The sequence below is a fragment of the Ambystoma mexicanum genome, chromosome 8 (genome assembly GCF_040938575.1).
Source record: "Ambystoma mexicanum isolate Mex_15411 chromosome 8, UKY_AmexF1_1, whole genome shotgun sequence".
Classification (NCBI taxonomy): domain Eukaryota; kingdom Metazoa; phylum Chordata; class Amphibia; order Caudata; family Ambystomatidae; genus Ambystoma; species Ambystoma mexicanum.
In genome coordinates, this window is record NC_090929.1 from 1,124,289,191 (window position 1) to 1,124,316,573 (window position 27,383).

General features: G+C 46.3%; 1 protein-coding gene across 4 annotated transcripts in view; it reads right to left on the reverse strand.

Moving 5' to 3' along the window:
- The window catches only part of WDFY4 (WDFY family member 4), a 1,820,746-nt gene that overhangs the window by 101,188 nt on the left and 1,692,175 nt on the right, over window positions 1-27,383 (reverse strand). For all 4 annotated transcript variants that reach the window (XM_069611160.1, XM_069611162.1, XM_069611161.1 and 1 more), the window contains one exon: window positions 2,958-3,116. In XM_069611160.1, the coding sequence (XP_069467261.1) occupies window positions 2,958-3,116 (159 nt within the window). The remainder of the gene's footprint in view (window positions 1-2,957; window positions 3,117-27,383) is intronic.

Consider the following 27,383-nt stretch of genomic DNA (forward strand, 5'->3'; position numbering starts at 1 on the left):
GCATGAGGGACCGGTCTTTAAAGTCTTTTTGCATCTGTGTCTGGTGTGACCCAGCCCAGTTTTAGACTTGAAAATGCATATCAGTAAGTGGTTTTATTTCGGATACATTAACTAGAGGCCTCACAATCCACAGAAATGAAACTCGATGTAATACCGAGGAGAGAATTAGATGCAACAGATATGGACCAGCAGAACAGAGAGTCGATGTGTATGGACCAGAACATCTACAGTGCCAGAAGCTGAAGATGTGGACCAGCAAATAGAGAGTCGATATGTATGTATGCATCTACAGTGCCAGAAGCTAAAGATATGAACCAGCACAACAGAGTCGATGGGTATGGACCAGAACACCGGAAGTGCCAGAAGCTAACGATATAAACCAGCACAACAGAGAGTCAATAGGTATGGACCAGAACATCGAAAGTGCTAGAAGCTAAAGCTATGGACCAGCAGAACAGAGAGAACCCATATGTATGGACCAGAACATCTAAAGTGCCAGAAGCTGAAGATATCGACTAGCAGAGCAGAGAGTCGATGTGTACGGACCAACACATCAAAAGTGCCAGAAACTAAAAATATGAACCAGCACAACAGAGAGTCGATAGGAATGGACCAGAACATTGAAAGAGCCAGAAGCTAAAGATATGGACCAGCAGAACAGAGAGCCCATATGTATGGACCAGAACATCTAAAGTGCCAGAAGCTGAAGATATGGACTAGCAGAGCAGAGAGTCGATATGGATGGACCAGAACATCAAAAGTGCCAGAAGCTAAAGATATGGACCAACAGAACAGAGAGTTGATAGGTATGGACCAGAACATCTAAAGTGCCAGAAGCTAAAGATATGGACCAGCAAAACAGAGAGCCAATAGGTATGGACCAGAACATCCGAAGTGCCAGGAGCTGAAGATATGGTCTCGCAGAGCAGAGAATCGATATGTATGGACCAGAACATCGAAAGCTAAAGATATGGATCAGCACAACAGAGAGTCGATAGGTATGGACCAGAACATCTAAAGTGGCAGAAGCTAAAGATATGGACCAGCAGAACAGAGAGTCGATGGGTATGGACCAGAACATCTAAAGCACAAGAAGCTGAAGATATGGACTAGCAGAACAGAGAGTCGATAGGTATGGACCAGAAGCTAAAGATATGGACCAGCAGAACAGAGAGCCCATATGTATGGACCAGAACATCTAAAGTGCCAGCAGCTGAAGATATGGACTAGCAGAGCAGAGAGTCGATATGTATGGACCAGAACATCGAAAGTGCCAGAAGCTGAAGATATGGACCAACAGAACAGAGAGTCGATAGATATGGCTCAGAACATCTAAAGTGCCAGAAGCTGACGATATAGACCAGCAGAACCGAGAGTCGATATGTATGGACCAGAACATCTACAGTGCCAGAAGCTGATGATATGGACCAGCAGAACAGAGAGTCGATAACTATGGACCAGAACATCGACAGTGCCAGAAGCTGAAGATATGAACCAGCAGAACAGAACGTCGATGGGTACCGATCAGAACCTCTACAGTGCCAGAATCTGACGATATGGACCAGCAAAACAGAGGGTCGATAAGTATAGACCAGAAAATCTAAAGTGCCAGAAGGACGAGAATGCATTAAAGGTGCAACATATATGGACTAGCAGAGAGTGCTAGATGCAACGGATAAAGACCAGGAGGGCAAAGAGTGTTAGATGCAAGAGATAGAGTATTGGTGTTGCAACAAATGAACCAGCAGGACAGAGTGTTAGATGCAACACAGTCTATGCAGCAGGGAAGAAGATCTTAAAAGCAGTAGATGTAGATGATGAAATCTATAGGTTTTCCTGCATATGGTGGTGTCTCAAGGGTACAGTGAACAAAGACAGTCTTTGTTGTGCAGACACGATTACCTAGTGACCCAGACTGGTGGCTCTTTGCATGTGTAACACTGTGCCCAGGCATGGGCCGAACGTTCCCAATAGATCAATAGGAAGATCATTAGGAAGGGATGTTGCATTTCTAGTGTTTCTTGGATAGTACCCGGACTGTCACCGTAGCATAAACTCTTCATATGTCTTCTATAATTACATTATTTTGATTGGCAAGAGGAAAGTGGGAAGAAACCCCCAATCAATGTTATTAAAGTATGGGTGTCACAGTGGATCCTAGTAGGATGGGACATTCCCTCAGTACAAACAGGTAAAAATATAAAAAATAAAAATACATTGTTTTACCAATATATCTATTCATGATTTGTCAAGAAGGAAATTTAATTTGTTATTAGAGAAAGTGATTTTGCTTTGGATTTGTTTAGAATTAGTGTAACTTTAGGAGCCCTGAGGAAGAGCCCTTGGGCTAGAAACATGTGTTGTCTCAACCTTTTTGCAATAGGCTTATTTCTCTATGACACGTTTCTAATTCTATTTTTAATTGTTTCTGTTTGAATCATTTCTGAACATACCACAATATGTAAAAACAGGAAGTTTATGATTTATCTATGTGTCAGAATTTTTTATCCAGAAATATTTCTCAATTCCAGCTTCTATATAGCATAAGGGTAGGCACCTTCTCTAGCGTGCTGCTAAGCTTTTTTAAGTAATGCATTATTATAATGAGTGGAACTCTGATTCTGCACACACTGGGCATTCCCGCTTGGCACTAGAAAAACAATGTGCCAAGCCCTTGGCTTCAAATGGTGACTTAAATGTCTTATGGGTGGACCATCTTCTTTAAATAGCCTCTTCAGTTACAAAGCAAGAGGACGTGCTTAGTAACGGAGCACCAACGAGTTACAACTCAAGTGCTTAGCCCTGTGGTTATTGAGGACAGCCCATGAGGTTTGTACAGTGTCTATTTGCATATTAGAAGTCCGAAGGTGTGTTTGTTGGACAGTCCATCGATACCTCTGGGTGGTTTGCGCTTTACAAATACAAACATGGAATGCAGTGGGGTTGTGGCCGTGTACCTGCTTCAAGGTGAGGGATCTCAGTTTATCCTTGACGAGTGAAAGCTCCCACACGCACACCACGGAGCTGCTCCCGGCAGTGATGACGGTACTTGCGCTTGGGCACACTGCGCACAAACACTGCCCCCAGTCTGCCAAGTTCTCACAGACTCTGATGACCTGTAACAACAAAAAGCACATTATGCATCACTGTACAAGACAAAAAACACGACATGGGTTGTGCCTGTGAGGTCGAACGACAGACCGTGGGGTGACTCCTTTCCTTTACTGCTCCCACCTTTAAGTGGTTAATGTCAGCGACCTTGTTTGGAGTGTGCATGCCATATAGGACTGTCTGTGCACGTTTGCCTAATGGAGTGTTGGGGGTCAGCTTGGATAAGCCAATGTATTGAGTTCCTTACAGAGTGGCGACCCTTTCTAGCGAAGACATCTTTCCACGTCTTTCGAACAACCCATATCAATTAAAAAGTAATGCATGAGGGGCGCAAAGAATCTGGGTAAATCGCAAGATATGCAGCCTCATCGAGCAGGCCTGAAACAAGAAGATACGGGATGTGAGTCCTTACTTGCCTATTATTACCTCGACATACACTAACTTCGTCATTGGGCAAGAAGGATCGCTCAGGGGCAACGCTTTTGTGTTGGAAGCAAGACAACGCAGTACAGAGCAGGTTTGAAACACGATCCCACGCTTAAAAGCCACTCCTTATATTCAGCGGGTTGTAAATGAACAATTATAATTACAAGTGGGAGACCCCCATGTAACCTCCTTTTTTTCTAACCATTATACCCCCCTTGGCCCCAACTCTAACCTTAAAGGATAGCTCAGGCAGAGCCGGCTTTAGGGCAGGGCGGGCCGGGTGACCCGGGCGACCGCCCAGGCCGCCATGCCTCAAGGGCGCCATTAGCCCCCCGCCACGCCTAGCATAGTAGGAGAAGGCACGGCATGCACCCTTTTGCTAATAAATGTGCCCGCGGCGGCAGGAGCATTTAATAACAATAGGGTGCTCAAGGTTTGAATCAGCACCAGATTCACATGATTACCACGCGGGAGTGAGGTGGTTTGCATTGGAATGTGGCGCCCATGCATTAGCATGAGCATCCTATTCCAGTAATTAGCTGCTCCCTGCGAGCTGCCGGAGCGAGGAGGTATAAACATTTTTTGGCATATCCTGCCCCCTCGCCCGACCCCCTGTTGAGTGGGGTGGGGTGGCTCCAATTCATCCAGGGCACTGCTGCCACTAAGGCCGGCCCTGAGCCCAGGCAGTGGCGGCTGGTGAGTTTGAAAGTTGGTGGGGCGTAAATTTTCCAGGGCGAATTTAGTAGCGAGCGCGCGCAGCGCGTGAGCCCACCCACCCAAGGGTGGTGCGGGGGGGTTCTCCCCCCTCGAAAATTTTGGAAAATGGCCTACAAAATGTGAAATTTACTGTCCAAAAAACCCACCGAAATATGAAAAAAAGCATTCGGTTTTACATATTAATGGTGGTGCACTATTCTTACGTGTGCAAGTGTGATGGTGTATTTTACAGCAGCTTGTATTGAGAATAGCTGGTACTATGGTGTATGCATAAAGAAATTCATTATATAGTCAGATAAGCATGTACTTAGAATCCGTACCAGCATTCAGGCAATGGGTGCTTGCTCCGAAACACACCGAACAGCTACAGCAAGCATACACGCAAACAATATACAGCAACGCATATTACACTAAAAAACAAAACAGGGACAGCGTTGGCGAAAATAGTGAAAGCTTCACACATACATTCAACAGGTGCAGCACAGGATGACAAGAGCAAACTTTCCTCTCACACGCAACGAACAGGTACAGCAAGCGTGCAAGAAGTGCACGGTGCCTTTAAACACACAGCAAGTACAATGAGGGCAGTTGACATAAGTGTTACACTAAAAAACAAAACAGGGACAGCATTCGCGATAGCAGCGAAAGCATCACACATACACCGAACCGGTACGGCGCGGGATCAGACGAGCACACCTTGCTCTCGCGCACAGGACAGATGCCGAAAGCTACCCCCACACACGGTGAACTAATTCAGCAGTGGCAGGAGCATCGAAGGATGTCCATGGTCAGGAAACAGTCAGTGACAGTGCAAGCTTAACATGAGCAGACGGAACATTTACAACGCAGGCAGCTGAAGTTCAAACTTGCCTAGCATAGGCAACAGATGCAGTGCAAATAACAGCAGTGGAAACCTCGCTCACACACAGATAACATGCAATGCATGGGCAGCTGCACACAGAGCTTTCAAGGGCATCCGTGATAAATGCTCCCATTGCAGTCACCAAACCACAGGCCCTGCTCCTGACAGCAGCAGTGCAAGATCGCAAAACAAACATGTGGGGTTTAATACATTAAATTGCATTGTAATATCGCGCTCCATGCCGTAGTCCATCCTCTAAGCACGGTAGCAATGGCAGCAGTCCAGCAAGCTGTGTGTGATGTTTTAGATACAACCTAGAGCCATTTTAAAAAGATTTCCTCTTGTCAAATTCAGAGAATTCTGACCTGTGAGGAAGTGTCCAAACCTTCTGAATTAATGCGTTTAATATCTGCAGCCCAGCCGTGTGACGTAGTTTCCCTGTGACTTGAAACCGATGCCGACACCATCGGGAACTCGCTATCAGCGGAACCTCGCTTGCTCATTGCAGCCCGAGGAAGGTGCAGAGTGACCAGGCAGCCGGCAGAAAGACACTGGGAAAGAGTGCTACTATAGCAGGACTCAGGGATCGAGACGAGGTTGGAAAGTGGTTAGAAGACAGCACCATGAGAACAGGTGTAAACTAAACAATGGGGGAGGAAACGGGGAAGATAACTGCGTGCCCAGGCAACTGCACGTCCAGTGCCAGTGCCATTTGTACAAACAGTCAGGGTCAGACTGGGCCATACAATTGTATCGGACATCAATGAAAAAGTGGCCCATATTTGCAAATGGCAAGCCATTCCTTTTGTGACAGACTGTTTGAATAGTACCCAAGGGGGAGATTTTTTGATAAAATGTCATGCAAATTGTGCATTTAAAAAAATATGTATTCAGCAACACTGGTCAAACTTATTTGGCGCATAGTGAGGTAACTCAACAAACTGGCCGACATTGGCCAAAAAAGTGGCCCACTTTGGCCCCATAAACTCGCCCACTCCAGCATTTTGTGTTTTTGGTTCGGCCATAGCCCTAATGCCCTATCAGTCAATCTGAGCCTGCAAACACGACAACACAGGCTCACACTTTGTCTGCCTGCAAATAGATATGCGGTGCCACAGCCATCTGCTCTGATCCCAAAGCCAAAGGTAAATGGAGGAATCAGAGAGGAGCGCAGAGATCCAGAGGGCAAATGATAAGAACCGTATGCCTCATTGGGCCGCTAGAAGACAGAGAAGCAGGAGGTCTGTGCGAGGGCTGAATATCTCAAAGGGCAGATGCTAAATACACCATAGTCAAGTCAGTGCCTCCCTAGGTAGTTACCCACTAGTGTGAATTGTGTCCACAGCCACATGATGTTCTGAAGGGGTCATTAGTCTATGGGTTGAACACAATATCGATCGATACACGAAAAGAAATATTATTAATAATAATAATAATAATCCACCCCAGGGCCCAACAGCATCTTCCTAGAGGAATGTCCAGCTTGTATGACAAAAACTCTATTCTTCAGTAATCAGCTCATATCAATCAGTGATCTCAACCTATAGATCACTGACTTCTCCAACACTGCCACTAGCAACATCATCACAAGTGTGTCCAATCTGTGTCTATCTCATTGGGTGCCTGGTCGGACTCGCCGTCATGGGCGTGTGAGCGTTGCTTCAACAGGGAGCGGCGCTCTGGGGAGGCAGCAGTGATCTCGGGAGTTCCTCTCCCTGTCAGGGGAGCGCCTACGGGTTAGCCCAGGCAGAAGAGATATAACCCGTGGCCTGCTGCACCACTTTCCCCTATCTGTGCCCTACAACGGGCCTGGTGTTGTAATTAGAGTGAGGAATGAGTTTGGAAATAATGGTTACCCGCAACAGGTTTTTAGCATACTGCATTGTCTCGCAGCATGTTAACCCAATATAAAACAACAGGTTTTTATCTTTTCTTTGGTACACGAGGGACGAGCATTACCAGCCGGGGGTTGGGTGAAAGAGGGGTTTCCCGGAAATGTATTATAACAGGACAATAAAAAGGTATACATTGAAATCAACAGTTTACCATGATTTCTGACAAATTGCTCGCTGCCGCTTTACATTATAGTCACACGGTATCGTGCATATGATGCCATTCTTATTGTAATACACTCTTTACTGGAAGAGGTCGAAAAAGCAGCACACCAGCATGCATTTGTCACGTTATTACCCACGCCAAGTCAAATTAACAATTAAGTTTATCTCCAATTAGTTAGTCAGAATGATGACAATCTGTTTACACAAACGCAGCCGCGGCCCGCGACCACGCATCTGCTAATTGTGCCGTTTTATATTTTCGGCATTTTTTTTCCAACAAATGCCGAAAATATAAAACGGCACAATTAGCAGATGCGTGGTCGCGGGCCGCGGCTGTGTTGGGCAGCAGCAGCGCACGCCTGCCAGTGCCTGCCCTGGGCTTTGCGCCCGGTGCGCAAGGCCAAGGGCAGGCACTGGCCAAGGCAAGGCCCTTGGGGCACGGAGCGGGGTTAAAAAACAAATAGGCCCAGGCCAGGGCCAGGCGGCCCTCGCCTTGGTGGTAGCGGGCGGCCCGCTACCACCAAGGCTCGCAGCTCGGCAGCAACACTGAACGACGTGTAGGCCACGTCGTTCAGTGTTGACTGGGCCTGGGCCGTGGTGGACCACATAGTTTGGGCCCGGGGAGGGGAGTGTAAGTGTGTAACACTCACTCCCGAGTCCCCGGTCCCAAACAGAGAAGAAAAAAAAGTTAAACAAACATGGGGATGGCCGGATCATGGGGTACTTACCGCGGCGCCGTGCAGCAGCACTCGTGTCGTGTGTTGTTCACTCGACGTCGGATTAGAAAGAGAAACAGACGTGTGAAGGCGGCGCAGGCGCACGTACACACCCTGCGCCGCCAGTGAGTCATCATAGATACAGTAATGTCATTGGCTGCATGGCAGGGGAGGGAATCTGAATTTAAGTGCGCTGTTTGCGCACATTTTATACTGGCGGGGCCACCCCTGGAGCGCCCCGCCAGACTTCAAATTAAAGGGGCTACGTAGAGTCCGTGGGGCTAGGAGCTCCACGCACTCTACTATAGAAAAACATTTACTAAATTGGGACGCGCCCCGCTGTTAAAGCCGGCCCGGCCTGGTACACGATTACCTTGCCACAGCGCCCCCGCGCTGTTGGCAAAGGAAATGCAGGCATTTTCTAAGCTAAAAGAGATTCAATCGGAGAAGTTCTCTGATTGAATCTCTTTTAGCTTCCTCTTTCTTTTCTGGGGGGGCGGCGCCCGGCCGCCCCATGATAGCAGCCGCCACTGAGCCCAGGGGCAACGCATTTGTTTTGGAAGCAAGACAACGCAGGGCAGCACAGGTTCGAATCCCAATCCCGCACTTTAAAGCCACTCCTGGTATTCGGCGTGATGTAGCCAGCACATATATTTGCATATGTAGAAACCCCCGGCTGGTTATGTGCCTGTATGTTTAGCTTTACACTACGGCTCTAGTATATTCCTCACACTTTTAAAAGAAGCCTGATTTTCGTTGCTAGGATAAAAAGGAAATATAAACTCCCAGCCATTGTTGATGTTATGATGATAGCTAGCTCGATATTACTCTAACATCTGCAGCTGGTAGCCAAGGGTAAGCTAACCTATACTGGCTCGCAGAAAGTACATCTTACAATATAAACGAACAATTTTGTGCACTTGTTCTAAACTTGAGCAAGATTTCTGGAGGCAGTCTCCAGACGTGGGAACCTGTGTGCCAAGATGGAAGAACTCCCATCACACAGTTGGAGTACAAGTCTACCTGGTGCCATCTCACCTTTTGTTATTACGCCAATGGCACCATCCAGATGTACACTGGATAGTCTGTTCTTCACTTGAATTGATTATGGCAATGGCTACCCCCACTATTTTAAGGCCATTTATCTTGAGTGGATTTTGCTACTGCTCCTGTCTGTGGCTACCCCGTGTGTGACCTCTGACCTTGCACAGTCTGTGCTTGACACAATGGGTGAACATTCCAATAATCCACCTTCGGTTGCCACCTTTCACACACTAACAACTTTTTAAAGGGCTGAATTTTCTATAATTAATCAGTTTGTTCTAGCGCCACCTAAAAGCTGAAAGTATTGCAATACAGTACAGATAGGTGGGACACAATGTCTGTAGGTGTTGTTGGGTTGTCTATCCACCCATTGACTACCCAAGGCCATGCTAATCCCTATTGCCATTCCCACCCACTATCTGCCCCTCCCCACCCAAAGCACATCCTCGTGGGAACTTTTTGAGCTCAAGCTTTCAAGCCATAACATCAAACTTTAGCCTGCCAGAGTTATTTCTAAGCAGTCTGCTAAGAGGGCTTAATTGCAGCAGTGAATTGCTAATGGGATAATAAATATGTCTTAACCAAGTGTAGCTTCAGACACTTGATTTTTATCTGTTCCTTGCACTGCAACTGCCAGATTATTATGCAAGTCTATGCAAAAAGGACAAGCATACTCGTCCTTGGCACTTAAGGGGTTAAAACAAGCACTGACAGAGCCAGCCGTTGGGGCTTATGTATATGTAAAAATAGGCATTTGCAAATCACTGCAATCACATGTCCAGGTAACCACACTATTTTTCAGCTGTTGAAATCTTACGGCCAGGTAGTAACATAATATCAGTGTCTAGCAAATGCTTATCACAAACCTAAACTAGAGCTCAATCTGTTGGCTTTACCAATGCTTGTTTTAAACAAAGCTTCCATCACTGACCAAGATGTTTTTGCCTCTTGCCCCTGATAAAAGTCCCAAGATATCAGTGAATGAGGAATAGAAGGTCCACCTACACTTTCTCAGAACATTGTTAAGTGGAAGCTTTAACCAGCAGCTTTGAAGTGTGCCTAATGCACCCCTTTACTAACCTCTGAGCTGCTGTTGAACTCTGATGCATGGTGTCCACATCCACAAGGGCAACAGATGCAGCCTCCAGGGATGGCATCAGGGGCTTTCAACCATTTCAGTTGAAAGGGTCTTTGAGACTCAGGGGGCACCATTGCACCTGCATCCAGGTTGCCAGTCAGCAGTATTATAACGTGGCAATATATTCCTTTATATATTACTTTAATTCTGGAGCTTTCAATGGGGGGGGCAGTGACCTTGGTAGGGAACAACCCTTTTACAGGAAATGGGATATCCTTGTACCCTCAATAGGACAGCCCACAGACAAACTTGATGTGTCCCATCCTGTCAATCACACTCAACCCTGCGGAGGAACCTCGCATTGGGGTGGTGATAGGTGCCAAGACTTTTTCCTTTCTAGGTGACACCGGGGCCACTAGGTCCTGCATTAGGGAAGGAGCATTTACATTGTCAGGCGATGCCATGAACACTCAAGGATTCTCTGGGGCTCAGGAAGTGGTTCCTATTACAGACAACATCTCACTATCTATAGGAGATCACGATCTATCACTACGTTTGCTTTACTCTCGACAGACACCTGTAAACATTCTGGGACGAGACATTATGAGCAGACTGAACATGACAATCTCTTTCACAGACACAGGAATAATATACTCTACACCAGGAATTCACATGTAAGACAGACTGTCCAAGCAAAATGTGGACTCACGGTATAGAGGGGCCTGCAGTGGACCCAGAGATGTTCCAGTATGAACTGACATCGCCATTGCATGGCTTCCAGACATTGCAGGGAAAATATGGTGAGTTCCAAACGAATACCTATTCAGGCCTGAAACACCAATGAGCAAGCCAGAGGGAACAATAGTGCCAATAGAAATAGAGCAGTGATCGCAGTGGCAGAGGGATGCAGGCTAACAACAGTTAGACGAAGAACTTTTCAGGGAAGAGAGGCTGGAAATAGAGATGGTATTTGAAATGAGTGTGACCTACTGGTTACAGATTCACTACAGAGAGGTGCCCCGGGTTGGACTGGAAAGCAAAAGAGGCCCGGGAAATAAATACTGAGAACCAAAAGAGGCCCTGGAAATAATTATCAAAGTGGCCCCATATTACACATTTTCAGAAAGGCCAACGCTTTTCTTATGGAAAATTTAGAAATACCACACAAAAGAGGCCCATGGTGCAGAGGCCTACCGGGAAATCTCCAGAGTTCCCTATAGGCCAGTCCACCCCTGGAGGTGCCACAGAGAATGGCACTTTGCACCAGAGGCGCAACCAGCATTTTCGGAAGGGATCATGGCCAAGGTACCTAGCAGCCTATAGACCACAAGTCCATATGAGGTAGGTTGAATAAAGAGCAAAGAGGAAATGAAGAACAAGCTGAAGCCAGGAGAAATTTTACCAAGAGTAACGCAGTATCCCCTAACCAAAGAAGCAGATGAGGGTATTTACTAGACAATCACAGCACTGATTGAGGGAGGCATTCTTGTACCATCAGAATCTCCATGTAACACTGCAGTGTACCCCAGGCAACAACTGGGTCATGGTGTTTCATACAGGATCTAAGGCCTCTTAACCACATCGTAGAATAAGAGTATCCTTTAGTTGCAAACCCAGCAACAATTTTGTGCAGCATTCTGCCGGAAGCTGCCTGTTTCACGGCCATTGGATTGAAGAATGCATTCTAATCAGTGGCAGTACACACAGACTCCAAAACTTGACCATCTGTATGTATAGAAATCAGAAGTGGAAACACAATCATTTACCACAAGGGTACTGTGAATCACCATCTATCTTTAACGGAGTGATACAGATGAACTTGAGAAACATAAAAATGGAGAGCACCGTTTTGCAGTATGTAGATGACATTTTGAGCTGCAGCAGGACAGAGGACCAATGTAGAGAGGACTCAGTTCACATGCTGACCGTGCTAGCTGACAAAGGGTACAAGGTCAAGTTACAGTACTGTCAGAAGGAGGTGCTATACATTGAACAGATACTTGCATTAACAGGGCGATCTCAGCAAAGACATTGTCTGTTGCACCGCATTGGCACCCAAAGTGTTCCTGCTATCTCAGGAACATTTTGAGGTACTTTCCTGTCATTTTATTTTCCTGATATACACTGTGACAAATCCCTAGATGTTGTCACTTCTACTCAGGAGGGACCCTCTTCCCATGAGGCCCGGGTAGTGAGGCCACGACCCGATTGACCGAGTGGGGGTGGTACTCAGCAGGAGGATCTCAGGGGAGGAGATCTCCCCTCTCCCCTCTGGGGACAAGGGAGAACATCTCGGAAGAATGCAGTATGTACACCTTCCACCCATACCATACACACTCTGAGAGTCATTTGACACCCCTGTTAATGACCACTCCCATGAACAGTCTAAGTCTACGCACTTGTATAATATCTGTTGAGTTGAAAGTACTCGGATGAAGAAGATCCTTAAGAGCCCTATGTATTTGCCTGGCCCTAGTACTGGGATGAGGTGGCCCCTAGGAGGAGTAAGAATGGACTTGTCAGTTCTCACTGCAGGTGTGGACGCTGCGTCAGGGTTGAGTTTCTGAAATAAAAAGGGCACTGAAAAGGGACTTGCTGCCTTCTCCTTCGGCCCGCAATGAACCTGGGAGTTTCAAATCACATGAAAGAAAAAAGAACCAGACCAGAGCGGCAGACCAATTCAGGCAGCCGTGGAGGTCCAGAGGAGGTCACACAACAGGCAACCTCCACGCCCTTCTTGAGGAATCGTCTGGTTGTCCGGCCACAGGAAGCTGCAAGCAGAGAAGAGAATCGCAGACCCAAGCAGCTGATGAGAAAGAATGCTGGTGCTCCTGTGAGGACACCTGATCCCAGGACCTATCCAACCCCAGTACCTGGGTACAGGGTTGATCGGAAAGCCCAGTAGAGACACAGATGGCAAGAAAGATTTGCAGTAGAATGGTGCTTCCTCTGCCCAGTGGAATCACAGAAGTCACTGACCACCAGAGAAGGACCTGGGGAACCTGAACGAGAAGTGAGCTATCTCGCTCACATCAGTACTTTGTGAGAAGACTAGCCGAGGGAGACAAGCATAATAAGGAGAGAAACAGGGGGTGGAGGACCCCCACCGAGAAGCCGGGCATCTCCCTCACATCTGTACAGGGTGGGAGAGTGAGCCAAGGGAGCAACACATAAAAAGGAGAGAACCAGGGGTCCAGGACTCAAACCAGGAAGTGGGTGTCTTTCTTGTGGTCCCAACTGGCAGGAGAGTGAACCAAGTGGGCCAAACTGAATGGCAAGAGAAACCAGGGTCTGGGACCTAAAATCCGCACACCGCACGAGTCATCTTACTCATCACAGTACTTAGTAAAGATAAGATACCAAGTGAACCCCAATCAAAGAAGAAAACCTAAGAACTGTGTGTTTGAAGCTAAAACTAGATAGAGGCCCGGGGGGGAGGGAGTTGTTCCCCCCTGGTGATCTGGAACTGTGCTGTCAATTGAAAGGTTACCCGGAGGAGGGAGTCATTCTCCTGGTAACCAAAATCAGGACACGGGAGTCATTCCCCATGGTTGTGTTGAACTGGCAAGGTACTAGGAGAAGGGAGGCATTCTCCTAGTAAACAAGATGGTACAAATGCAACACTCAAGACAGGTGTAGGGAATGATTATCCTGGTAGTGAAGACCATGGGAAGGGAGTATTCCCCCTGGTTGTGTAGAACTTTGCCTTTTTGTATTCTAACTTGGGACAGTAAGCGATTCCCTTTATCTGACAAGGAGAACTGTTTTGAACTTTGCCTTTTGAGTGTGTTTGCCCAGCGGAAGGGAGACATTACTCTGACATTGTGAAAACTTGGGGAATAAGACTCCTGGAGATGGGCTACATCCCCCAGAACCCAATAGTGAGCAAACTATGGGGAATAATAGAATATTGATGTTTGAGCCAGAACTTTACCTTATGAATTTGAACTGAGAACTTTACTGCTGTTTAGCATTAACAATTGGAACTTTGTGTTGTGCCTGGAAAAGGAATTGTGGCCTGGGGAAGGGAGTCATTCCCTGTAGCAAAGATTCTGCACCCCATGTAGAACGATGGGCTGTGGTCCAGAAGAAGGAAGACATTCTTCTAGACCAAGAAGATCTACTACTTTTTAGTTTAGTATTTAGTGCAAGGGACAGAAGCACAGTTTTTGACACAGGATGGTGGACTGTTGGTTTGCACTGACATTCTGATGACACCCTTAGTTTTTAGTTAAGGCAGAGCAACCCATCTTAGAGTTAGGGCAAGTTAGGTTTTCTCTTTATTTTCTGGTATAATAAATGTTTATGCCAACAATCATGGCACCTGCCTGTCAGTCTCCTCCTTCTGCACCCTTACAAAACATAAATATAATGTTTTCCTATGCCTATAAAAAAGGCGGGAAGAGTCTCATAGTACAAAATAATACAAGGAAGTTGGTAGACTGTACCGACGTACCCAGCAACTGTGCTACTGTGTGGATTTCAAAGGAAACATGAGTAGCTTGCCACCTCAGTTCTTGACAAACCAAGGTGATCCAACTGTTAAATGCAAGACCTGGAAAGAAGACTTCCGGGACTACATTTTGCCCATTCATGGGCCTACTTTCATTGTTTTGTTCGTTGGTGTGCTATTCTCATGCACAGTCTAAGATTTGAAGGCAGAAGAATACTGAAAAGTCTCCCAGAGTTGAGTATTACCCTCACAGGAAATGGGGGCGGGGGAGAACAGGCAGTGGAGAATCGCTGAATGCCTATGAGACAGTACTTTGAAAGATGGATAAATATTTTGAGAAAAAGTCAAGTATTATTTTGGAAAATGTACCACTTTGGTACCAGGGAGCAACCGAAGGATGAGTCAATTGAAAACTTCGTCACTGGTCTGACCAAATTAGCCAATAGGTGTAACTTTAGACAATTCCATAAAGAACGTTTGAGAGACCGGTTCATGCTAAAGGTACACAAGAGCAAAATCAGAGAGGAGAGTTGGACTAAAGGTGATCCAAGTTTGGATAAAGTTTTAGAGATATGGCTAGACAGCCGACCAATGATTTTTTCCACCAGGGAAAGAGTGTCTTTTCAAGTTAAGCAGATATCTGGTAGAATTAATGGGTTATATGACTAGCTCTCTTCCTCATTGCCCTATGTATCCCCCCTTTTTTGTTCTCTTGTCTTCTTCTCTCTCCTTCCTATCATCTTGCTTCTGTCTTTTTTTGGATTGTGGTAGGCCAGATGCCTTGATGCTCTAATTGTGTCTTTATATCACTGCCTGCTGTATATAGTTCTCTGTTGTTTATGCTGTTATAAAATCAATTTTCTTTTAATTAAAACAATATTTTAAAAATTGGAACACATGATGGTGTGTGTAAAATAATTAGACAAGAAAGAATCACTGGTACCTGACAAAGTTATGCGCTAGGGGAGGCAATCAAAAGGAAGGCAAAAGGACCAATTTCAAACCCATCAAGAGACAGCCATGGTATCAAAGAGGAGAGGGAAACAAAAAGGAGACAGTTGTAGAAAATAAGGGAGCACGGGTTAGGCAGTGTTTCAGGTGTGGAAGCACATTCCAATTTGCCAACTGTGGTTCCTGCCCTGGTATTATTAAGGCTGACTAGCTCAAATGTGGGCGGATGGGTCATTTTGCTCCCTGTTGCGTTAACTTTTCATGGGGTGGAGTTTGAGAAATGACCATATCATCTGATGGTTTTATCGATATTGAAGATACAGCTTGAGTAGAGGCAGAGGGTATTAGTTGGTCTGTTAGTCAAGTGGGTTACAGACCAAGGGGAGAAGTTGCATGCTGTGATGAATGTGAATGGGATTGATGTACCAATGCTCATCAATTTGGGTCCTGACTATACCATAATAGACAACTATGTGTGGATAAGAAGCTTTATAGAGGTGAAACTTAGTGCAAGAGCAAAGCGACCACAGACAGTGTATATATGTGTGAAAAAGGTGTGAGCTTACTGGGTTAGTATGAACAGCGGGCGATGGGGATGATACCTGGACATGTGGCGGCTCTGTCTCAGCTTGAAGACTTAAACTCTGAAGACAAATTTAGTGAAGTGTTCAAGGAATCTCTGGGTTGCTTGAAGGGTTTCCAACATTGCATATATTTAAAGGACGGTGCTGTGCCCATGGTAGCCAGGCCAGGAGTGTCTCAATAAATCTTCGGTAGGAGGTTTCTTTGGAAATCAAGATGTAAGAGCATGAGGGTGCCATAGAGGTTGTTGAGGTTTCTGAATGGGTGTCACCTGTGGCTGTGGTTCGTAAAGCCAATGGACAACTAAGGTTGTGTATGGACCATAGGGCATTAAATACATATGTGGTGGTAGATACGTTTCCACTTCCCAAAATTTGAGGGCTGGTTATCATGACTGCTGGTTCTAGGGTATTCACCACACTTGATTTGACCTCAGCATATCACAAAGTTAGCCTCCATCCAGATTCTAGGTATTATACCACATTTGTCATGCATGAGGGCACATTCAGGTTTAGGAGAATGCCTTTTGGCCTAGTCTCAGAGGTTTCTCTTTTTCAAAGGTGATGCACAACCTGTTGAGGGATATCAAGGGTGTCCTGTACTTCCAGGGTGACATTTGTATTACAGGTGTGAGCTTGGAGGAACATGATTTAAGGCTCACCAAGGTATTACAAGTCCTGGCCCATGTTGGACTTACCCGTCAGAAGAAAAAGTACCATTTCCGTGTAGCCTCGAGTTGGTAGATGCTATAATGAATGTGGAACCTCCAAAGGACAGACAGGGAGTTATGTCATTTCTTGGTATGATTGAATACTACTCAAAGTTTGTCAGGCACATTGCAGCCAGGTGTAAGAACATCAATGAACTGTGCATGAGGGGTGTTTTATTTTATTGCACCAGTGAACATCATAAGCAGTTTTCTGGCAGGAAACAAGCTATTGTGAGTGCACCAGCTTTAGAAAACTTTGGCACTGAAAGTGAGACCTGTTATGACAGATGCAAGTGATTCTAGTTTGGGAGCAGATGTAATGCAGAGGCACAGAGGGACGGAGAGAGTTGATGCTTTTGCATCACAGAAGTTGAACGGTGCGGAGGTGCGATACTCTTTAATTGAAGTAGAAGCCCTTGGAGTGGTGTGGGTTGTCAAGAAGTTTAAAGCGTTTCTGTGGGCCAGGGATCTCACAGTGTGTACTGACCACAAGGCACTGTGGGAGAGTTTATGAGTAAAGGGCTTGATTGTGTGTCCCGCAGGATTCTTAGGTGGGCCACTTCTATGCAACGACTCGATTACGTTGTGGAGCATGTTTCTGGGAAGGAAAATGTACTCACAGATTTTCTTTCCAGGGCTGAAAAGGAAAGTGATACTACAGTTCTGGAAGGTGATTGATTATGAGAATGAAGAAGATGATTTTCTGGTATGTGAGGGCACCGTCAGTGAGCGGGAGTGGGAGGCGGCCTCAAGCAAAGATGCTGAGCCTGCCAGGATCATCAACTTTGCGAAAACCAATTAGAGAGGATGGTCTTCTGATGATGGACTAGGCATCTTCCAGAGGGTCAAGGATGAGTTAAGTCTCAAATGGGAGTTCCTGTGCAAGGCTAGGCTGTTAGCGCTGCCATCGGGTCTGATGTGCAGGCTGCTGGAGGTAGGGCATGAGGGTCATTTTGATGACCAAGAGCCAAGACAAAGGGTAGGCTGAGGAGTGATTACTGGTGGGTGGGGTTAGACGCTGAGATCGAGTCACTGATTAAGAAGTGTGCTTTGTGTGGTGAGGCAAACAAAGCCCTGAAGAATTATATGCAGCTGATTAGGCTGTTAAAGTTGCCCGATGTGCCCTGGGAATTTGTTGCTCTTGATGTGCTGTGGCCTATCATTGGTCAGAGGGGTAGGAAGAAATATATTGTTGTCTTGATGGATCTCTATTCCAAATGGGTGGAGTTAGAGGTTGTTTTAGAGGCAGAACCGAGAGCTGTGGTTTGTTTTTTGGACAGCATGCCCCAGAGGGAAGAGTTCCAGAAGAAAATACTTGACAGTGGCGTTTAATTGACTTCCAGGATTATGGAGACATTTCTGGAAGGTATTGGTGTAGCACATCATAAGACGACTCTTTATCACCCTGAAACCAATGGGGTGGGGTCTGGTAGAACACTTCAGTTGTACCCTAATGCAAGGCATTAAGATGTCCCAACAGGCGAGCATTTTCTGGGGAAATGCTATTGAGAGGAGAGTGTGTGCATACAGGATGGTACCATGTGCTACCACAGGGCTGGTCCAAATTGAAGTTTTGAGGAGGAGGAACCTCATACAATTGTGCCTCGTCTGTGGTTGGGAAGGACATCATTCATCGATTGGGATGAGAAAAGACTGAAGGGAGTCATTGGAAGCATGGTGGGCAAGATGAAGCAGAGATATGACAGAATCAAGACTGTCAGAAGGAGTTATATCATGGAAGGAGATGAAGTTCTGATAACAAATACAGGCATAGTGCCAAAGGGAAAAGTAGGTTTTGGGGGCCATAGAAGGGAAGGAAAGTACTGTATAATGCAGTTTAGCTAAAGACGGTAGGGTATGAAACAAAGGTAGAACCGCCAAGAGCACATTGGAGGACTCCTAAGGTTAACACTGCATGGTTTAGCAGCAGTGGTGGAAAAGCGGGGTGTGTGTTATATAATTAAAGGACTGCGTTCACAATGTATATAGTTATGGATTGCTGCTTGGATACATGTTTGTATCCCTACGTGTATATAGTTAAATGGGGGCTTTCATTCCATCCTGGAATGACGGTAGGCGTGAAGGTTGGAATGGGTCAGTTGAGGCTGGAGAAGGATGCCACAGGAAGGTCCTGGTTGGGGACCTCTATACACATGAACTTATATGTTGTATTAGTCCTACAATAAAGGAGTATGACTTGCCTCTTTGATGATGGTGTAATAGTACTGTACCCATTGGGGCCTAAAAATAAATAGGTTGAAATGAAGATCATGCATATGGGTCCCTGGAAACATCTTAGATATATGTTCCTAGTGGGTAGGTGGAGACTAGAGGCAGTGCCCCGGTGTGATTAGTGGGCTTTTCATTTCTTGGTATTGGGGGGGTGGACCACCAGGTGCTAAAAAACGAATTAAACTTCAAACGGGAGGGCGTTGGTGTGAAATTCCATCAGAAGTTTTATAATCGTTACCTCGAAGACCCTCTTGCCACTTGCCACCGCAAAGCAGTCAGTATTGCCTTGTATGGTGCAGATCCCTGAGAGCATGAAGGAGTCTGGCCTCCTGGGGTGTCTGAAAATGGGTTCCTGGGTCCTTATTGAACATTCCAAGGTCCACTTCAACGGCCCAGTTGCATGAAAAACCGGGGTTGAACATCGGAAGAAGTGAGGGGACACTCACACCAATTATTGTTGTGGCTCAGAGTTTGGGCTAGTCTTCGGCAAGCTATTTATGATGCAGATCAAGTGCAGGATTTTCAGAACGTAAGAGGTCGGCAGAGGTTACCTTGGTTTCAGCATATTTAGTCTTTGCTTGAAAAAGTCCAGCTGTCACACTTACAAGACTGTCTGGATTTCGAGACCACTTTGATAATGGACTGGCAAAGGATAGTTTCTGATTGTATGTAGAGACAAGAGTAATGAGTATGTCACTTGCTAACTTGAGACATTCAGCGTAGACCTTAAGACAACCAGAGGCTTTGAACCAAATTTGGAAGTAATGTTAATTCATATAATGTATTCTGTGTATGCCAGGTTCTGGAATGGTCCTCTTCCACTTGCAGCCGAGGGTGGTTAAGTGGCAAGGCAAAGAACCTGACGACAGTTTATATAGATGTGATGGGAAATTGAACAACATTTTTATTCATTTTCTGTTATGCAAATTGTTCCCGGGAGCAGGGATCAATTGATAAAACCCCTAATAAAATAAGTTCATATTGGACGTGAGTTATAAGGTCCAGAAATGTCCAAGAGCACAGCTTGTCCCTCCATTGTTTATGCAGTTTTCATGTCATATGGAAGGCATGGAAAAAAACATCAAAAACCTATGTTGGACGTAGGGGACCGTGTGACTAGTGTTCAGTATCTCTTCCGCTTACTATTATATGTGTTGAAGTTGGAGGTTTTATGGAAGCTAAATCGAAATTTCAAATGTTACATAAGGTTGCATGTGTTTTTTGGAAAATATTAAAAAATCGATTATGCTGTTGTATTTGTCTTATATTTATTTTATAAGGGTGGAGTATTGGTATTATTGTAATGGCTTCCAGTGAAACAATAAAGTACATTGATTGATCGAATTGTCTGCTGTTTAAATTGGCAAAAGTGGTAAGCTTTCTTAACTTCTACAGTGCCTTGCTTCTATGATCAAGATGTTTACTATAACAGGTAGGGATCATTCTGCGACAGAAGGGAGTTACGGGGTTAGACCCAGTGCTCCAGAAAAGATTTTGAAGTTGGAGTATTTTACTCCTTGTTTTTGAAACTTGGGAGTATAATGATTTTAAGGGAGTAAAAACGTGAGTCCCGTTTCCAATGGGAGTATTAAATAAATAAATGAGTAAATATATGTTTAACCCTAAAACACATGATTTTGGGTGAAAAATACTTCTTTGTACCTTAACGCACATTAAAAGATAACTGTGAACTCTTCCATAATTTATTTTTTGTCTACCACATGAACTACTGCTCCAAACACATCCATAGATCTGTCTGGGTGAAACAGGGGCGCAAGATCCTATGTGTCCATTTCCCATTTTTAATTTGGAGTATTTTTACACCCTGTTTTTATTTTTTGGGTGTATTTGCCTATTTATAGGAAGTAAAAGTGTCCAATACTCCCCTTATCTGTAGGGCTGGCTGGACCCCCCCCATCTTGTAGTTCGTTCCTTACACAATACTGACAGGGCACAAAAAACTACATTTTTGACCCCTTTAAAAACGTCTCATCTTTTCCCTTAGACATAATAACGTTTGCAGATAGAATCCTCATTTCTTGAAAGTGAAGAGGACTGTGGCAAATGTTCCTTTCCAGGGGTCGGGTCCTAAAAATATAAGTGGGGGGACTCATCAACAAACGCAATGGTATGTGACGTAGTCAGAAATTAGCCTATCAAGGTGAAATATGCACATTTCATTAAATTGGCTTTGCTTAACCACCCAAATTGCACAGGACGAAAGGCATTTGTCTTTCAAAAAATCAACACGCACACAAAACCAAGAGAGGATATTTTCTTCTAATAGTGTTTTTAAAAACGTTAAAAGGTGTGCATGTTTTAAACTCCAAGAATCAATACAAATGTTTTCCCTGGAACTTGCAGTACCGAAATGGGACATTTCACCTTTAGTCGTTTGGTATTTTTATAAGGTTATAGTGCAGTGGTGAAGTGTCTGGCCTGCAAACCTGAGGACTGTCGTTCGATCCCAGAGTTCGGCTTTAGTTCATAAATTAAAAGAGGACGTTAAGTGTTTATCATTTTAGCTGGGGGGACTGAGTCCACCCTCTGAAAACAGTGAGCGGACTCAGTCCAACTGCGTGTACCCTCGACTTGAGCCCTGTTGTGATAATGACGCTGGTCCCATCTTCTTCCCAACTTGTGGGAGTTTGTCATTGTAACTCTTCTGAGATAATGAGTGGCTACTGCACGCCAATCCTTTTTGAAGGAGTTTGGGATTTGGTTTACAGACCAAATACCATCCACCTTAGGAATCTAATTCGGGAGGCTTTCATTGGGCCTCATTACAAGTCTGGCAGTAAGCGTGCTGGTAAAACTGGCAGGTTGCCGCTGGACTTGCGAATTTTACCAGCGCCTGGTTTCCCGGAAACACTGGGGGATTACAGGCCCGGCGTTCTGGGAAGTCAGGCGCCAGTAAATTGTTAATTCCCATTCCCACTGGAGTCCCATAGGACTCAATGAGAACGGGGACCACGGAAGCACTGGCACCGTTATAAACTCTGCAGGCGGGTGCCATTCCGCCTACCAGGTCTGACCCTGGCGGGCGGGATGGCACCCGCCTTCAGACCCATAGTGTGCCGGTCCGGTAACAACGGTGCCGGTAGGATTACCAGCACCGTTGTTACTGGACCTGCACACTTGTAATGAAGCCCATAGACTTCTATTTAAAAGTTAGCAGTTTGTTTGTGCACTTTTGGCTGAAATCGACCAATTACATATGCATATGTATATCTATATGTTGGGGTAATGGGGTTGGGGAGTAAGCAGGTGAGGGTGGGGGCTAGGTTAGGGGTAGCTAGAGGGGATCTCCCATTTAAAAAACAAATCTGGTCGAATTAATGCAACAAAATACAAACTTTTAAATACAAGTCTATGAAGGCAGGTAGAACCCCCTAGGAATTTGTGCCTGGTCTGGAATGTGAAACTTCATACAGTGAAATATCCTGAAGTTTCTGCATGGCCCAAACCATAGCCAAAACTCCCTTCTCCGCTACACGCAATCTGTGTCACTTAGTAAGAGTTTCCACCTGTGAAATGCCAGCAGGTGCATCGCACCTTCCTGGCTGACTTGGCGATGCACTGCCCTGTTCCTTGTTCAGAGGCATCAGTCCGTGCAGGGCGCAGGTGCCAATGTCAGCACTTGAGCAATAAGGTCTTTGGCAGAGTAGCAGTGCCTGCCTCATACCCATAATGGTACCATGGAAACATCTTTGAATCATTTCTCATACAATCTTGAGTATGTCTTTTGTGAACTGTGGAGGGACCTGATTGTTACATTGGGATTTGGTAAAAGGAGAGCCTATCCTAGAGCTCAGAACAAGGCAAGGTAGCTGGTCTCGGAAAAGACACGCATTGCTACTGGCTGCGACTTGAATCAGGCAATAGGGGTCAAATCTTAAAATAGTCCATGCACAGTTTCTTCAATGAATTGCTTGGCTGTGGATACGTGATGCGACAGACAGTGTCGACTCATTCAAGAACATTACAGGAGTGTTGTGATTGCCCTTAAAATACATATACTGCAACAGAGCAGTGTTTCTCAACACCAACAGCAATGTTTCACGACACATCGGCGCAGGTCTGTTAAGTATTTTCTGCTTCGACTCCTTCCTGCACACAAAGCAGTAACTAGCTGAGTTTGGAAGCCCTTCTGAAAGCCTACATCCCACCCCTTGCAATAAAAAACCTGCAGATGCCAGTAGAAATCTGAACTTTCTTGATCTGACCCCCTGCCTCAGCTCTGCCTTCCTAGCAGCCTCATCCATGCCTGGACCCCTCCCTAGACCTCTTTTGCAGGCATCCTATCCCAACTATCACGATAATCATGGAAGGAATTGGCTTGAAAACAGTATAGAGAAAATGTACTACAACAATAACGGTCTATTTTCATTTCATTTACAAGCACAGTCACACATTAACCTGATCCTAATTAGACTCGGGAGGATAGCTCCCTTGGAAGTGAGACGATGCGGAGAAACACATGTTCAATCCCCGGGTCCGTGCTTAGAAACCTCTGGGTATTAAGCCCATTAATAACCAATTAAATAAATAAATAATAAGGCTTCGTAATAAACTTAATAATCTCGCCAGTAAAGTAGTCATCTAATTAAGCAATAGAACCCCCGACGCGAGAGTTCTATTGCTATTAGTACCCCGGCCCGCAAAAATTGCATGACCGGGGGAATAAAAAAGAAAATGTCCGCCGCCATGGAAAGGGAAAACAGAGTCCGTTTTCCCTTTCCATGGCGGCCATCGGGAGCGGACGCGCTGGGAACGCAGGACCAAGAAGGTAAGTTGGGGGGGCGGGTGGGAGGGAGGGAAGGGAATTTAAAAAACTAAAAAAAAAAAAAGACTTAACCGAGTCTCCGGCGGGGGGCGATGGCAGACTCTCAGCCGCGGGGAGGCTCGGAGCGGGGATGGCCCGCCTCGAGCCTCCTCATTGGCCGAGCGGTTGCCACGCCCCCCGCCGGGGACAAAGGCCGTGGAATCCCGACAGAGGAATTCCCGACCGGGTAGGGACCTGGCGAGAGCCAATCAGAATGCTTGTTGCATTCAGATTGTCTCTCGCCGGGTTACTAATGTGCTGTATATATCTTCAGGAAGTGCTAGTCTATAGGCCTCTGAAGTGGGAAAAGCGAACAAAAGGCTCCCACCAATCCCCTCTCAACCCTGGCCTAGAGGATCACGGCCCAGAAACCCGCCACGAGAGGAGTTTGCCCATCTCCCAGACGACCAAATACCCTGGTACAAGAACATACGGATGTGCCCACTCGCATGCCCACCAGCCTGCCCTGCACATGCCGACACCTGCGGCATGGATGAGCTCGACTAAACCATCCAGCACCAAATGAACACATCGTTAGAGATGCCATGACGACCTAGCTAACGGTCAGCACACTCGTGCAACATACACACCGGACACTCCCACACCAATCCACACGAAGAACATACTCAGTGCTATGACGTAGGCGACGGACACACCCACGGACGTGCATCTTTATTATTTTCAACATAGGCTTTTCAAATGCAGAAACGCAAGACTCATAATGAACTTATCTAAAAAGGCTTGCTCACGCTTCTTCTAAAACCATGTACCATAATGAGAAATATAACGAAGACACAATACTAGGGATAGAACAATATGATACCATAACCTAAAGCGCTCTGCATCAAATGGTTCCACATATGCACCAGGCCCAAGTAGGCCGCAAGCAAGAAGCTTCCATGAACATTAAATGAGCAAGGGTTCGGTTGCTGACCCTGCAGAATGAGCCCAGCGAAAGCAGACAGTCAAGGGCACAAAGTTGCAAACTGTCATTCCGCAAGCCGACGCCAAGGTCGCACATGCAAGATAAGCCAGGCACACAGTGAGAAATGCAATATTAATTGTGCAGAATTCTGCCTCAACCACGGTCCCCACCTCACGTGACCAAGCCGAACTTGATAGGGTGCCAAGCCCAGGAGGAAGAAGGCGTCTGGATCCCCCCGTCTCAAGACACAGGCAGATACAATTAAGCGACTCAACGAACATCTGCGACGGTGGGAGTAGTCGGCCTTCCTGCTTATGAATAAATCCTCACATTGTCTGCACATACCCATAGTGAAACATTGTTGCAAATGACAGGTACACCGCGAGCTGGGAACAGCGATGGTCCCAGACTGGGGGGCTCGCGGGTGAACCAATCAGAACATGGGACCCTTATCACTGACACCATTAACATTGACCAATCCTCAGGGGTCTTCATGTAACAATGTTTATGTATCAAACTGAGGGGACAACCCAAGTATACCACCTGACTGACCCTTAACCAATAACCAAGTCCTCTATATGTATGCTATACTAACCCTACCACTCGGGGAACCAATCCAGAGTGGCGATAGGTTTTTTGCTAATTTTGCTAAGGTGACGCAAGTAGCGCGTCATGCTAAGGTAAAAAGGGCCTGCGAGCCCCACGCTGCTGAGAGAGTGTCAGGACGGACGCGTACGATCCTCGGCCATCCCTGCCGTTTTGTTTAATAAACAGCAGAATCACCTTGCTTCTTGCGTGTGTCTCATACTCTATCTCTTTGGGATATACGGGAGGAGTTGGGGCCTCCCTGCCCGGAGGTCCGCGGACGGCCCAGCCGGCCCCGGGAGAATTTACCCCCCGACAAGTTGGAGGCACTGCTGAGATCTGTTTAAGGTCCGCTTTTATTTTTATTTTTCCAAGTACTCCCGTTGCGAGGAGGCCCGGCGGCGCGGCCCCCTCTGCCGCTGCCCCCTTTTGAGGACTACAGGACCATCGCGGAACTGCGAGAAGACCGGACAGCGCAATCCGGATATTGGCCCTCAGGAGCCGGTTGAGAAGTATCCCGCCCGCGGTTGGCGAGTGTCCAGACGTAGTCCAGACGAGGGGAGGTGGCGAGCCGCTTGGAGGGGTGCACGCAGTCGAGCGGCCCGCATCAAGAGAACTTGGTGAGTATGCCACGCCCAACAAGCAATGTGAAATTGTGAGGGAGGGGGGAGGAATTGAATACGGGAGGTGGGAGGTGTTGCACAGGTGCGCGGCGAAGGGTTGATAATTTAGTGTTGGCAATGAAATGAATGGTAGCCGGACGAGTGCGCGAGCAGTCGGCTATGTTACGGGAGAGAAGGGGGCGGAGCACAAAAACATCACGTGCGGCCGCTCGTAGACACTGATTGGCCTAGGTCGCGACCATGTGTAAGGGTGTGTGTGTGTGGTTTCCTACGATTTGGCAATTATTGATCAATGAGTAGATGAGGATCCCTATTGTTCGAGCAGGAAACTCGATAGATAGATGACGTTTCCCTGTAGGCGGTAGCTAGCTAGTTGCCCAATATGGAAGTTAATTGGCTGGGTAAGCCCTCCTGTCGAGGGGCGTATCACACTCGAGGTGACGCAGTGTGCGCAGTCCGATTATATTATTGATTACCTTGTTCCAGGAGTGACAGGAAGACAGCTGTGGGGTAACGGGGGTAGATTGCAAGTGTATTTTGGACTTAAAGAATTTATGAAGAACTTACCAGTAGTCTGAAGGGATCGGTGACGTCACCAGCAAGGCTTACATAAGACATCTCGAAAACCAGGCATCTTTTATTTTTGAGTGGCGGGGAGGAGAGCTGTGCTAAGGGCATGGAAACGGAGGTAAACGGTAATGAGTTGATCGGGGGAAGGCGAAAGGAGGTACGTGGCTGCGCAGATAGAGAACGCCGGCCACGGCAAGTGCAGACGAGGGAGGAGGAGCAAGTGAAAGTAGGACGGCGGTATAAGAACGTCACAAGGGGCACGCAACCGCAGGGGGCTGCGTGCGCTCCGGCCGCAGGGGGCCGTAAGGGTGTTGTATAAAGGAAGAAACGAAAGAAAAGAATATACAAATGTAAATACTATATTTTACTAATTTTTCCTTAGCGGACTATCGCAAGTCCCCAAACTTACGGGGCCAGGTAAAGATACAAGGTTGTATATTGTAAACTGCTAGTGAGATAACTGCTACCAAATAGGGGAAGGGTAACAAGTGGAGCGCTACTATGTCATACGGGCCAGGATCGGGGGGGTGGGGGAACACCCTCACTACCCCGCTGCAACACATATGTAAAACACTATCACCCCATAGGGAGGAATGGACACAGGGGACGGACAACAAAATGACGACACCATGGCCGCCTAATGGTAGCTTCGATCCATATACCCAACACTCACTATTAAACCATCTGCACAATACATACAAGGGAAAGAAGTTAACGCACCACGTGGAGGTGTTCAACTTATGGAGGATGTTCCAAGGGTCCCGACCAGGACCAAACGAAATGTTCATTGTAGGGGAAACAACGGGAGATAAGGAGATTAAGGAGGAGGGAAAGAATGGGGAAAAGGAAAGTGAAGGAACACAGAACACGGGGAAAGGACAAGAGGGAGGAGAAAAGAGTGACAACTCAACCGAAAA